Source organism: Alosa pseudoharengus, unplaced genomic scaffold (assembly GCF_046254945.1).
Source record: "Alosa pseudoharengus isolate Yale_2024_CS ecotype anadromous, Long Island Sound unplaced genomic scaffold, YU_APseudo_1.1 YU_APseudo_1.1_scf_13, whole genome shotgun sequence".
In the NCBI taxonomy this organism is placed as follows: domain Eukaryota; kingdom Metazoa; phylum Chordata; class Actinopteri; order Clupeiformes; family Clupeidae; genus Alosa; species Alosa pseudoharengus.
This window is the reverse complement of record NW_027468598.1, coordinates 39,858,661-39,871,160: the sequence shown is the minus strand read 5'-3', so window position 1 is coordinate 39,871,160 and position 12,500 is coordinate 39,858,661. Positions and strand designations below refer to the sequence as shown.

The 12,500-nt window shown below is 46.5% G+C and overlaps 1 protein-coding gene across 1 annotated transcript in view; it reads left to right on the top strand.

The window, feature by feature from the left end:
- The window catches only part of LOC143121435 (protocadherin Fat 3-like), a 128,547-nt gene that overhangs the window by 88,332 nt on the left and 27,715 nt on the right, over window positions 1-12,500 (top strand). The window contains exons 27-30 of the mRNA XM_076281795.1: window positions 737-874; window positions 10,116-10,259; window positions 10,642-10,839; window positions 11,049-11,147. Coding sequence (XP_076137910.1) covers window positions 737-874; window positions 10,116-10,259; window positions 10,642-10,839; window positions 11,049-11,147 — 579 coding nt within the window. The remainder of the gene's footprint in view (window positions 1-736; window positions 875-10,115; window positions 10,260-10,641; window positions 10,840-11,048; window positions 11,148-12,500) is intronic.

Genomic DNA, 12,500 nt, shown 5'->3' with positions numbered 1-12,500 from the left:
CTAAAACCTAGCATAGCCTTCACGCATTTGCACTCGTCTATTTGAACTCATTGGCAAAGTGAAACTAACTTCACCAAGGAGTCAGTCAACGACAAGACAGTCGAAAATAGGCTGGAAAAAGCAACACTTACCCTAATGTTGCTCAAATGACTGAATAAAACAACATTTATCCTGCAGAGGAGTTGCTTATATCTCGTGACAGTGCGTCTTCAGCTGTGCTCCATACGTGTCTCTCGCCTCTCCCCTAATCACTTTTAACCGTCATTACCAATTTGCAAATGATGGTGAATAACTACTCATCATGAGATGTACAGTATTTCGTAATATCTTTATTCTAATTATGTTTCCGATTGTAATCGTGCAATTTGTAATGCTTTGCATGGACGTGCGCTGGTGTGCGTTCATGAATGGATGGTGCATGCACCTGGCAATATGACTGTTGACATGCGCTCTTAAAATAGCATATGAACAACTCGCCATTGACTTCTGACCAGGTTTAGGTGGTGTATGATAGCGATTTGTAGACAACGCGCCCGGTCCCTCCCTAGGTTGTTAATTGCCACACCCCTGGGCGCAATGCTTAAAAAATAAATGTGCAAAATAACGAATTCAACTTTCCACGGGTGAATAACGAATATTACGCCATGCGCTGGTGGCCCAAAATACAGCCCTGTGTGTGTGCGTGCATGTGTACAAATCCATGTGTGTGTGTGTCTGTGTGTGTGTTGTTACCTAGGTGACGGCAGAGGACATGGACAGTCCACTAAATGGGGCGGTGCTGTACTCTATCGCCGGGGGCGACCGTGAAAAGCAGTTCTTCATCGAGCCAATAACAGGCTTGATCCGCGTCAACAAACCACTGGACCGCGAGACGGTGAGGTCATCACAATGACTACTGTAACCACGGCAATGAAAGGACAGCCAGCTCATGTTGTGTGTGTGTGTGTGTGTGTGTGTGTGTAGGTGATGACGTACTCAGCTCATGTTGTGTGTGTGTGTGTGTGTGTGTGTGTGTGTGTGTAGGTGGTGACGTACTCAGCTCATGTTGTGTGTGTGTGTGTGTGTGTGTGTGTGTAGGTGATGACGTACTCAGCTCATGTTGTGTGTGTGTGTGTGTGTGTGTGTGTGTGTGTGTAGGTGGTGACGTACTCAGCTCATGTTGTGTGTGTGTGTGTGTGTGTGTGTGTGTGTGTGTAGGTGATGACGTACTCAGCTCATGTTGTGTGTGTGTGTGTGTGTGTGTGTGTGTGTGTAGGTGATGACGTACTCAACTCATGTTGTGTGTGTGTGTGTGTGTGTGTAGGTGATGACGTACTCAGCTCATGTTGTGTGTGTGTGTGTGTGTGTGTGTGTGTAGGTGGTGACGTACTCAGCTCATGTTGTGTGTGTGTGTGTGTGTGTGTGTGTGTGTGTGTGTGTGTAGGTGATGACGTACTCAACTCATGTTGTGTGTGTGTGTGTGTGTGTGTAGGTGATGACGTACTCAGCTCATGTTGTGTGTGTGTGTGTGTGTGTGTGTGTGTAGGTGATGACGTACTCAGCTCATGTTGTGTGTGTGTGTGTGTGTGTGTGTGTGTAGGTGATGACGTACTCAACTCATGTTGTGTGTGTGTGTGTGTGTGTGTAGGTGATGACGTACTCAACTCATGTTGTGTGTGTGTGTGTGTGTGTGTGTGTGTAGGTGATGACGTACTCAACTCATGTTGTGTGTGTTTGTGTGTGTGTGCGTGTAGGTGATGATGTACTCAACTCATGTTGTGTGTGTGTGTGTGTGTGTGTGTGTGTTTGTAGGTGATGACGTACTCAACTCATGTTGTGTGTGTGTGTGTGTGTGTGTAGGTGGTGACGTACTCAACTCATGTTGTGTGTGTGTGTGTGTGTGTGTGTGTGTAGGTGATGATGTACTCAACTCATGTTGTGTGTGTGTGTGTGTGTGATGAGGTACTCAACTCATGTCATGTTGTGTGTGTGTGTGTGTGTGTGTGTGTGTAGGTGATGACGTACTCAATGAGTGTGTGTGTGTGTGTGTGTAGGTGATGACGTACTCAATGAGTGTGTGTGTGTGTGTGTGTGTGTGTGTAGGTGATTACGTACTCAATGAGTGTGTGTGTGTGTGTGTGTGTGTAGGTGATGACGTACTCAACTCATGTTGTGTGTGTGTGTGTGTGTGTGTGTGTGTGTTAGGGGTGTAACGGTACACAGAAGTCACGGTTCGGTTCATACCTCGGTTCGGACATCACGGTTCGGTACGAGTTCGGTACAATGGAGGGAAAAGCAAAACAAAAATGCAGAAAGCATTTTTTTTTGTACATGTCTCAGGCTGTACCACCTAGTCATACAGTCTCTTCCCTGAGCTATCTGCAACATCCTGAAGTGTGTAAGATGTAGGCTAAACAGTACAATAAGTACCCAGACTCCATCTGTAACTTGTAAACAAAATAAGACAATCAGCTATAAAACTAAAAAAATAGGCCTACAGCATCTCTTATTTCTGAAAGTGCAAATTACATAGAAAAATGATTTTTAAAAATCCACTTAAGCAAGACCTTCAACATCTGTGTTTAGTTGTATATGGAAGGGTCTACAATTTGCCTCAAAATCAATATTTTTCATTGTGTGTAAAGTAATAATCTAGCCTACTAACTGTGAAAATATCACACTATTTTGCCTTTTTTTTTAAAACGAAATTGCTCCTTTCATTTCATAAACAGACTACAACTAGAAGTCACGTGACTTTGCCCTTTGACGTTAACTCACCGTACTAGCATGGTTTGTTTATTAGCCTGGTTAGCGTTGTCACTTTATTTTACTGTCTATGCACTTAACACTACCAGCTCCTCATGTGAGAAGTTACAAGTTACCCCAACATAAAGGTAATTACCATGCGATTTACATAGCTTTCTGTCATTACGAAATCATTTAATTTAAGCCATAGGTTTTGGCCCTATTTGTATGTGTATCCAAAGGCTGCTGAAGCGAAGGTGAAGTTTTTTTCCCCTCGTTTCAGTGATTGGTAGCCTACACCATCTGGGTGATGGCTTCGAATATGTGTAGCATTTATTCCACTCACATACCCAATAACTGCTGAACAACGCTGACACACAGTTTCATCTTATCCACCACTCTTTCGCCTGTACTAACGTTACTATAACTGAAGTTCTCAAACTTGCGATCTTAAAGAGACCAGCGGATCCTCTAACTCTTGTGGGTCTAACCTTAGTGCTGCTAATGACTGACGGACTCGACTGACGACCTGACAAAAAAAAACATAGGCGCCAATCAGAGCTTCAGAGCTAAGGCGAGGCTACAGATTAGCGTTAGGTGTCGCTAAAGAACTCCCGTAACTCTCGCTACTTAACAGTAATTGCGCATGACATTAATTAATCCGCACACGAGTTTTATGTATTTTTATACCGTGTATTCTCCGTGTAAATTCATGCACCGAACCGTGACGCCCGTACCGTTTCGTTCAATACGAATACATGAACCGTTACACCCCTAGTGTGTGTAGGTGATGACGTACTCAATGAGTGTGTGTGTGTGTGTGTGTAGGTGATGACGTACTCAATGAGTGTGTGTGTGTGTGTGTGTAGGTGATGACGTACTCAATGAGTGTGTGTGTGTGTGTGTGTAGGTGATGACGTACTCAATGAGTGTGTGTGTGTGTGTGTGTGTGTGTGTGTAGGTGATGACGTACTCAATGAGTGTGTGTGTGTGTGTGTGTGTGTGTGTGTAGGTGATGACGTACTCAATGAGTGTGTGTGTGTGTGTGTGTAGGTGATGACGTACTCAATGAGTGTGTGTGTGTGTGTGTGTGTGTGTGTGTAGGTGATGACGTACTCAATGAGTGTGTGTGTGTGTGTGTGTGTGTGTGTGTGTAGGTGATGACGTACTCAACTCATGTTGTGTGTGTGTGTGTGTGTGTGTGTGTAGGTGATGACGTACTCAATGAGTGTGTGTGTGTGTGTGTGTGTGTGTGTGTGTGTGTGTGTGTGTAGGTGATGACATACTCAATGAGTGTGTGTGTGTGTGTGTGTGTGTGTGTGTAGGTGATGACGTACTCAATGAGTGTGTGTGTGTGTGTGTGTGTGTGTGTGTGTAGGTGATGACGTACTCAATGAGTGTGTGTGTGTGTGTGTGTGTGTGTGTGTAGGTGATGACGTACTCAATGTGTGTGTGTGTGTGTGTGTGTGTGTAGGTGATGACGTACTCAACTCATGTTGTGTGTGTGTGTGTGTGTAGGTGATGACGTACTCAATGAGTGTGTGTGTGTGTGTGTGTGTGTGTGTGTGTGTGTAGGTGGTGACGTACTCAACTCATGTTGTGTGTGTGTGTGTGTGTGTGTGTGTGTAGGTGATGACGTACTCAACTCATGTTGTGTGTGTGTGTGTGTGTGTGTGTGTAGGTGGTGACGTACTCAATGAGTGTGTGTGTGTGTGTGTGTGTGTGTGTGTGTGTGTGTGTGTGTAGGTGATGACGTACTCAACTCATGTTGTGTGTGTGTGTGTGTGTGTGTGTGTAGGTGGTGACGTACTCAATGAGTGTGTGTGTGTGTGTGTGTGTGTGTAGGTGGTGACGTACTCAACTCATGTTGTGTGTGTGTGTGTGTGTGTGTGTGTGTGTGTGTAGGTGATGACGTACTCAATGTGTGTGTGTGTGTGTGTGTGTGTGTAGGTGATGACGTACTCAATGAGTGTGTGTGTGTGTGTGTGTGTGTGTGTGTGTGTGTGTAGGTGGTGACGTACTCAACTCATGTTGTGTGTGTGTGTGTAGGTGGTGACGTACTCAATGAGTGTGTGTGTGTGTGTGTGTGTGTGTGTGTGTGTGTGTGTGTGTGTGTGTAGGTGATGACGTACTCAACTCATGTTGTGTGTGTGTGTGTGTGTGTGTGTAGGTGGTGACGTACTCAATGAGTGTGTGTGTGTGTGTGTGTGTGTGTGTGTGTGTGTGTGTGTGTGTGTGTGTGTGTGTGTGTGTGTAGGTGATGACGTACTCAATGTGTGTGTGTGTGTGTGTGTGTGTGTGTGTGTGTGTGTGTGTGTGTGTGTGTGTAGGTGATGACGTACTCAATGAGTGTGTGTGTGTGTGTGTGTGTGTGTGTGTGTGTGTGTGTGTGTAGGTGGTGACGTACTCAATGAGTGTGTGTGTGTGTGTGTGTGTGTGTGTGTGTGTGTGTGTGTGTAGGTGATGACGTACTCAATGAGTGTGTGTGTGTGTGTGTGTGTGTTGTGTGTGTGTGTGTGTGTGTGTGTGTGTAGGTGATGACGTACTCAATGAGTGTGTGTGTGTGTGTGTGTGTGTGTGTGTGTGTGTGTGTGTGTAGGTGGTGACGTACTCAATGAGTGTGTGTGTGTGTGTGTGTGTGTGTAGGTGGTGACGTACTCAACTCATGTTGTGTGTGTGTGTGTAGGTGATGACGTACTCAATGAGTGTGTGTGTGTGTGTGTGTGTGTGTGTGTGTGTGTGTGTGTGTAGGTGATGACGTACTCAATGAGTGTGTGTGTGTGTGTGTGTGTGTGTGTGTGTGTGTGTGTGTGTGTGTGTGTAGGTGATGACGTACTCAATGAGTGTGTGTGTGTGTGTGTGTGTGTGTGTGTGTGTGTGTGTGTGTGTAGGTGGTGACGTACTCAATGAGTGTGTGTGTGTGTGTGTGTGTGTGTGTGTGTGTGTAGGTGATGACGTACTCAATGAGTGTTGTGTGTGTGTGTGTGTGTGTGTGTGTGTGTGTGTGTGTGTGTAGGTGATGACGTACTCTACTCATGTTGTGTGTGTGTGTGTGTGTGTGTGTGTAGGTGATGACGTACTCAATGAGTGTGTGTGTGTGTGTGTGTGTCTGTAGGTGATGACGTACTCAATGAGTGTGTGTGTGTGTGTGTGTGTGTGTAGGTGATGACGTACTCAATGAGTGTGTGTGTGTGTGTGTGTGTGTGTGTGTAGGTGATGACGTACTCAATGAGTGTGTGTGTGTGTGTGTGTGTGTGTAGGTGATGACGTACTCAATGAGTGTGTGTGTGTGTGTGTGTGTGTGTGTGTAGGTGATGACGTACTCAATGAGTGTGTGTGTGTGTGTGTGTGTGTGTGTGTAGGTGATGACGTACTCAACTCATGTTGTGTGTGTGTGTGTGTGTGTGTGTGTAGGTGATGACGTACTCAATGAGTGTGTGTGTGTGTGTGTGTGTGTGTGTGTAGGTGATGACATACTCAATGAGTGTGTGTGTGTGTGTGTGTGTGTGTGTAGGTGATGACGTACTCAATGAGTGTGTGTGTGTGTGTGTGTGTGTGTGTGTGTAGGTGATGACGTACTCAATGAGTGTGTGTGTGTGTGTGTGTGTGTGTGTGTGTAGGTGATGACGTACTCAATGAGTGTGTGTGTGTGTGTGTGTGTGTGTGTGTGTGTAGGTGATGACGTACTCAATGTGTGTGTGTGTGTGTGTGTGTGTGTAGGTGATGACGTACTCAACTCATGTTGTGTGTGTGTGTGTGTGTAGGTGATGACGTACTCAATGAGTGTGTGTGTGTGTGTGTGTGTGTGTAGGTGGTGACGTACTCAACTCATGTTGTGTGTGTGTGTGTGTGTGTGTGTGTAGGTGGTGACGTACTCAATGAGTGTGTGTGTGTGTGTGTGTGTGTGTGTGTGTGTGTGTAGGTGATGACGTACTCAACTCATGTTGTGTGTGTGTGTGTGTGTGTGTGTGTAGGTGGTGACGTACTCAATGAGTGTGTGTGTGTGTGTGTGTGTGTGTAGGTGGTGACGTACTCAACTCATGTTGTGTGTGTGTGTGTGTGTGTGTGTGTGTGTGTAGGTGATGACGTACTCAATGTGTGTGTGTGTGTGTGTGTGTGTGTGTAGGTGATGACGTACTCAGCTCATGTTGTGTGTGTGTGTGTGTGTGTGTGTGTGTAGGTGGTGACGTACTCAACTCATGTTGTGTGTGTGTGTGTAGGTGGTGACGTACTCAATGAGTGTGTGTGTGTGTGTGTGTGTGTGTGTGTGTGTGTGTGTGTGTGTGTAGGTGATGACGTACTCAACTCATGTTGTGTGTGTGTGTGTGTGTGTGTGTAGGTGGTGACGTACTCAATGAGTGTGTGTGTGTGTGTGTGTGTGTGTGTGTGTGTGTGTGTGTGTGTGTGTGTGTGTGTGTGTGTGTAGGTGATGACGTACTCAATGTGTGTGTGTGTGTGTGTGTGTGTGTGTGTGTGTGTGTGTGTGTGTGTGTAGGTGATGACGTACTCAATGAGTGTGTGTGTGTGTGTGTGTGTGTGTGTGTGTGTGTGTGTGTAGGTGATGACGTACTCAATGAGTGTGTGTGTGTGTGTGTGTGTGTGTAGGTGGTGACGTACTCAACTCATGTTGTGTGTGTGTGTGTGTGTGTGTGTGTGTGTGTGTAGGTGATGACGTACTCAATGTGTGTGTGTGTGTGTGTGTGTGTGTGTAGGTGATGACGTACTCAGCTCATGTTGTGTGTGTGTGTGTGTGTGTGTGTGTGTGTGTGTGTAGGTGGTGACGTACTCAACTCATGTTGTGTGTGTGTGTGTAGGTGGTGACGTACTCAATGAGTGTGTGTGTGTGTGTGTGTGTGTGTGTGTGTGTGTGTGTGTGTGTAGGTGATGACGTACTCAACTCATGTTGTGTGTGTGTGTGTGTGTGTGTGTAGGTGGTGACGTACTCAATGAGTGTGTGTGTGTGTGTGTGTGTGTGTGTGTGTGTGTGTGTGTGTGTGTGTGTGTGTGTGTGTAGGTGATGACGTACTCAATGTGTGTGTGTGTGTGTGTGTGTGTGTAGGTGATGACGTACTCAATGTGTGTGTGTGTGTGTGTGTGTGTGTGTGTGTGTGTGTGTGTGTGTGTGTAGGTGATGACGTACTCAATGAGTGTGTGTGTGTGTGTGTGTGTGTGTGTGTGTGTGTGTGTGTGTGTGTAGGTGATGACGTACTCAATGAGTGTGTGTGTGTGTGTGTGTGTGTGTGTGTGTGTGTGTGTGTGTAGGTGGTGACGTACTCAATGAGTGTGTGTGTGTGTGTGTGTGTGTGTGTGTGTGTGTGTGTGTGTAGGTGATGACGTACTCAACTCATGTTGTGTGTGTGTGTGTGTGTGTGTGTGTGTGTGTGTGTAGGTGATGACGTACTCAACTCATGTTGTGTGTGTGTGTGTGTGTGTGTGTGTAGGTGATGACGTACTCAATGAGTGTGTGTGTGTGTGTGTGTGTCTGTAGGTGATGACGTACTCAATGAGTGTGTGTGTGTGTGTGTGTGTGTGTGTGTGTGTGTGTGTGTAGGTGATGAAGTACTCAATGAGTGTGTGTGTGTGTGTGTGTGTGTGTGTGTGTGTGTGTGTGTGTAGGTGATGACGTACTCAATGAGTGTGTGTGTGTGTGTGTGTGTGTAGGTGGTGACGTACTCAACTCATGTTGTGTGTGTGTGTGTGTGTGTGTGTGTGTGTGTAGGTGATGACGTACTCAATGTGTGTGTGTGTGTGTGTGTGTGTGTGTAGGTGATGACGTACTCAGCTCATGTTGTGTGTGTGTGTGTGTGTGTGTGTGTGTGTGTGTGTAGGTGGTGACGTACTCAACTCATGTTGTGTGTGTGTGTGTAGGTGGTGACGTACTCAATGAGTGTGTGTGTGTGTGTGTGTGTGTGTGTGTGTGTGTGTGTGTGTGTGTAGGTGATGACGTACTCAACTCATGTTGTGTGTGTGTGTGTGTGTGTGTGTAGGTGGTGACGTACTCAATGAGTGTGTGTGTGTGTGTGTGTGTGTGTGTGTGTGTGTGTGTGTGTGTGTGTGTGTGTAGGTGATGACGTACTCAATGTGTGTGTGTGTGTGTGTGTGTGTGTAGGTGATGACGTACTCAATGTGTGTGTGTGTGTGTGTGTGTGTGTGTGTGTGTGTGTGTGTGTGTGTGTGTGTAGGTGATGACGTACTCAATGAGTGTGTGTGTGTGTGTGTGTGTGTGTGAGTGTGTGTGTGTGTAGGTGATGACGTACTCAATGAGTGTGTGTGTGTGTGTGTGTGTGTGTAGGTGGTGACGTACTCAACTCATGTTGTGTGTGTGTGTGTGTGTGTGTGTGTGTGTGTGTAGGTGATGACGTACTCAATGTGTGTGTGTGTGTGTGTGTGTGTGTGTAGGTGATGACGTACTCAGCTCATGTTGTGTGTGTGTGTGTGTGTGTGTGTGTGTGTGTGTGTAGGTGGTGACGTACTCAACTCATGTTGTGTGTGTGTGTGTAGGTGGTGACGTACTCAATGAGTGTGTGTGTGTGTGTGTGTGTGTGTGTGTGTGTGTGTGTGTGTGTAGGTGATGACGTACTCAACTCATGTTGTGTGTGTGTGTGTGTGTGTGTGTAGGTGGTGACGTACTCAATGAGTGTGTGTGTGTGTGTGTGTGTGTGTGTGTGTGTGTGTGTGTGTGTAGGTGATGACGTACTCAATGTGTGTGTGTGTGTGTGTGTGTGTGTAGGTGATGACGTACTCAATGTGTGTGTGTGTGTGTGTGTGTGTGTGTGTGTGTGTGTGTAGGTGATGACGTACTCAATGAGTGTGTGTGTGTGTGTGTGTGTGTGTGTGTGTGTGTGTGTGTGTGTAGGTGATGACGTACTCAATGAGTGTGTGTGTGTGTGTGTGTGTGTGTGTGTGTGTGTGTGTGTGTAGGTGGTGACGTACTCAATGAGTGTGTGTGTGTGTGTGTGTGTGTGTGTGTGTGTGTAGGTGATGACGTACTCAACTCATGTTGTGTGTGTGTGTGTGTGTGTGTGTGTGTGTGTGTGTGTGTGTGTGTAGGTGATGACGTACTCAACTCATGTTGTGTGTGTGTGTGTGTGTGTGTGTGTAGGTGATGACGTACTCAATGAGTGTGTGTGTGTGTGTGTGTGTCTGTAGGTGATGACGTACTCAATGAGTGTGTGTGTGTGTGTGTGTGTGTGTGTGTGTGTGTGTGTGTAGGTGATGACGTACTCAATGAGTGTGTGTGTGTGTGTGTGTGTGTGTGTGTGTGTGTGTGTAGGTGATGACGTACTCAATGAGTGTTGTGTGTGTGTGTGTGTGTGTGTGTGTAGGTGATGACGTACTCAATGAGTGTTGTGTGTGTGTGTGTGTGTGTGTGTGTGTGTGTGTGTGTGTAGGTGATGACGTACTCAATGAGTGTGTGTGCTAGAGATTCCGGCTCACCTCCTCTCTCCTCGACTGCCCTGGTAAACATCGAGATATCCGACATCAACGACAACCCGCCCACCTTCAGCACAGCCAATCACACTGCAGTTATCCAGGTATCAGCCAATCACACTGAAGTATGCCTGACCTGAGTATACATATGATGATGGTGATGATGATGATGATGATGATGGTGATGATGATGATGATGATGATGGTGGTGATGATGATGATGATGATGATGATGGTGATGATGGTGGTGATGATGGTGATGGTGATGATGATGATGATGATGATGGTGATGATGATGATGATGGTGATGATGATGATGATGATGGTGATGATGATGATGATGGTGATGATGATGATGATGATGATGATGATGGTGGTGATGATGATGATGATGGTGATGATGGTGATGATGATGGTGATGGTGATGATGGTGATGATGATGATGATGATGATGATGGTGATGATGGTGATTTTGTTCCTCTCCAGGAGAACACACCCTCCAGAACCAGCATCCTGCAGCTGTCTGTCACAGATAAAGACTCCGCCCACAACGGACCACCCTTCCTGTTTCGCATCCTATCAGGTAACGAAGGGGCGGAGTTTCATCTGGATAAGGAGGGACTTCTGACATCCAATCAAGTCTTCAGGAGAGAGATAGCCACTGAATACATCTTACAAGTTCAGGTGAGACAGGCCGACACACACACGAACACACACACATACATACACACACTCACTCTCTTTCAAACACACACAAGCACACACACACACACAAGCACACATACACTCATACACACACTCACTCACTCTTTCTCTCTCTCTCTCTCACACACACACACACACTCTTTATCTTAAACACACAACCCCTCTCCCCCCCACCTCCTCCCTCTCAGGCGTGGGATTCTGGCCGACCCTCCCTGTCGTCCGGGGCAACAGTGGTGGTGCGTGTGATTGAAGAAAGTGTTCACCCCCCCTCTGCATTGCCTCTGCAGGTCAGTGTGTGTGTGTGTGTGTGTGTGTGTGTGTGTGTGTGTGTGTGTGTGTGAGAGAGAGTGTGTCTGAGAGTGTGGTGTGTGTCTGAGAATATGTGTCTGAGGGTGTGGTGTGTGTCTGAGAGTGTGGTGTGTGTGTGTGTGTGTGTGAGAGAGAGAGAGAGAGAGTGTGTCTGAGGGTGTGGTGTGTGTCTGAGAGTGTGGTGTGTGTCTTTGTGTGTGTGTGTGTAAGAGAGAGAGTGTGTGTCTGAGAGTGTGGCGTATGTCTGAGAGTGTGATGTGTGTCTTTGTGTGTGAGTGTGTGTGAGTAAGAGCGTATGGTGTGTGAGTGTGTGTTTGTGTGAGAGAGAGTGTGTGTGTCTTTGTGTGTGAGTGCGTTGCGTGGCTGTGTGTGTGTGTGTGTGAGTGTGTGTATGCATGTGTGTGAGAGGGTGTTTGTGTGAAATGTGATGCATGTGTGTGTGTGAGTGTGTGTATGCATGTGTGTGAGAGGGTGTTTGTGTGTATTTGGGGTTAAGAGTACAGAACAGACAGAGATGATGATGAGGTCACCTGATGATGAGGTCACCTGATGATGAGGTCACGTGATGATGAGGTCACCTGATGATGTAGTAGCTTTGTCACTCCCTGATGTGAGTCGCTACCTGATGTGAGTCACGCATGCTCAGATTGGTAGGTTTTACGGCATAACGCCAAGGGATCCGACTGAAATCTATAAAATAATTTACTTTTCTGTTTAAAAAACGTTTTAGCTATCTAAGATTGTTTGATTGCTAACGTTAGCAAACGCCATTCAAGTGACAGCCTTTGTTGTGCTTGATTGCTTACTTAGCCTAGCAGCTACTGAACAAACTTCGTTATGTAGGTCAATTTTTATTGATATTACAGAAGTCTCTCGCTAGCAGGCTACTTCAGCCTCTAATCTAAAACTGACATTAGAGATCATGCCGTGAAAATGTGATGCCTTACGCTAAATAATACATTACTGCTGTGTAGGCTAATGTCATTATTCTGTGGCTAACAGCACTGGTAGTCGCAAAGTAGCAAAGTGACGCATGCGCGACTCACATCCGGTAGCGACTCACATCGGGGAGTGACAGCTTGCTAGGACGGACGCTCATGAGGTCACGTGATGATGAGGTCACCTGATGATGAGGTCACGTGATGATGAGGTCACCTGATGATGTAGTAGCTTGCTAGGACGGACGCTCATGAGGTCACCTGATGATGTAGTAGCTTGCTAGGACGGACGCTCATGAGGTCACCTGATGATGTAGTAGCTTGCTAGGACGGACGCTCATGAGGTCACGTGATGATGTAGTAGCTTGCTAGGACGGACGCTCATGAGGTCAC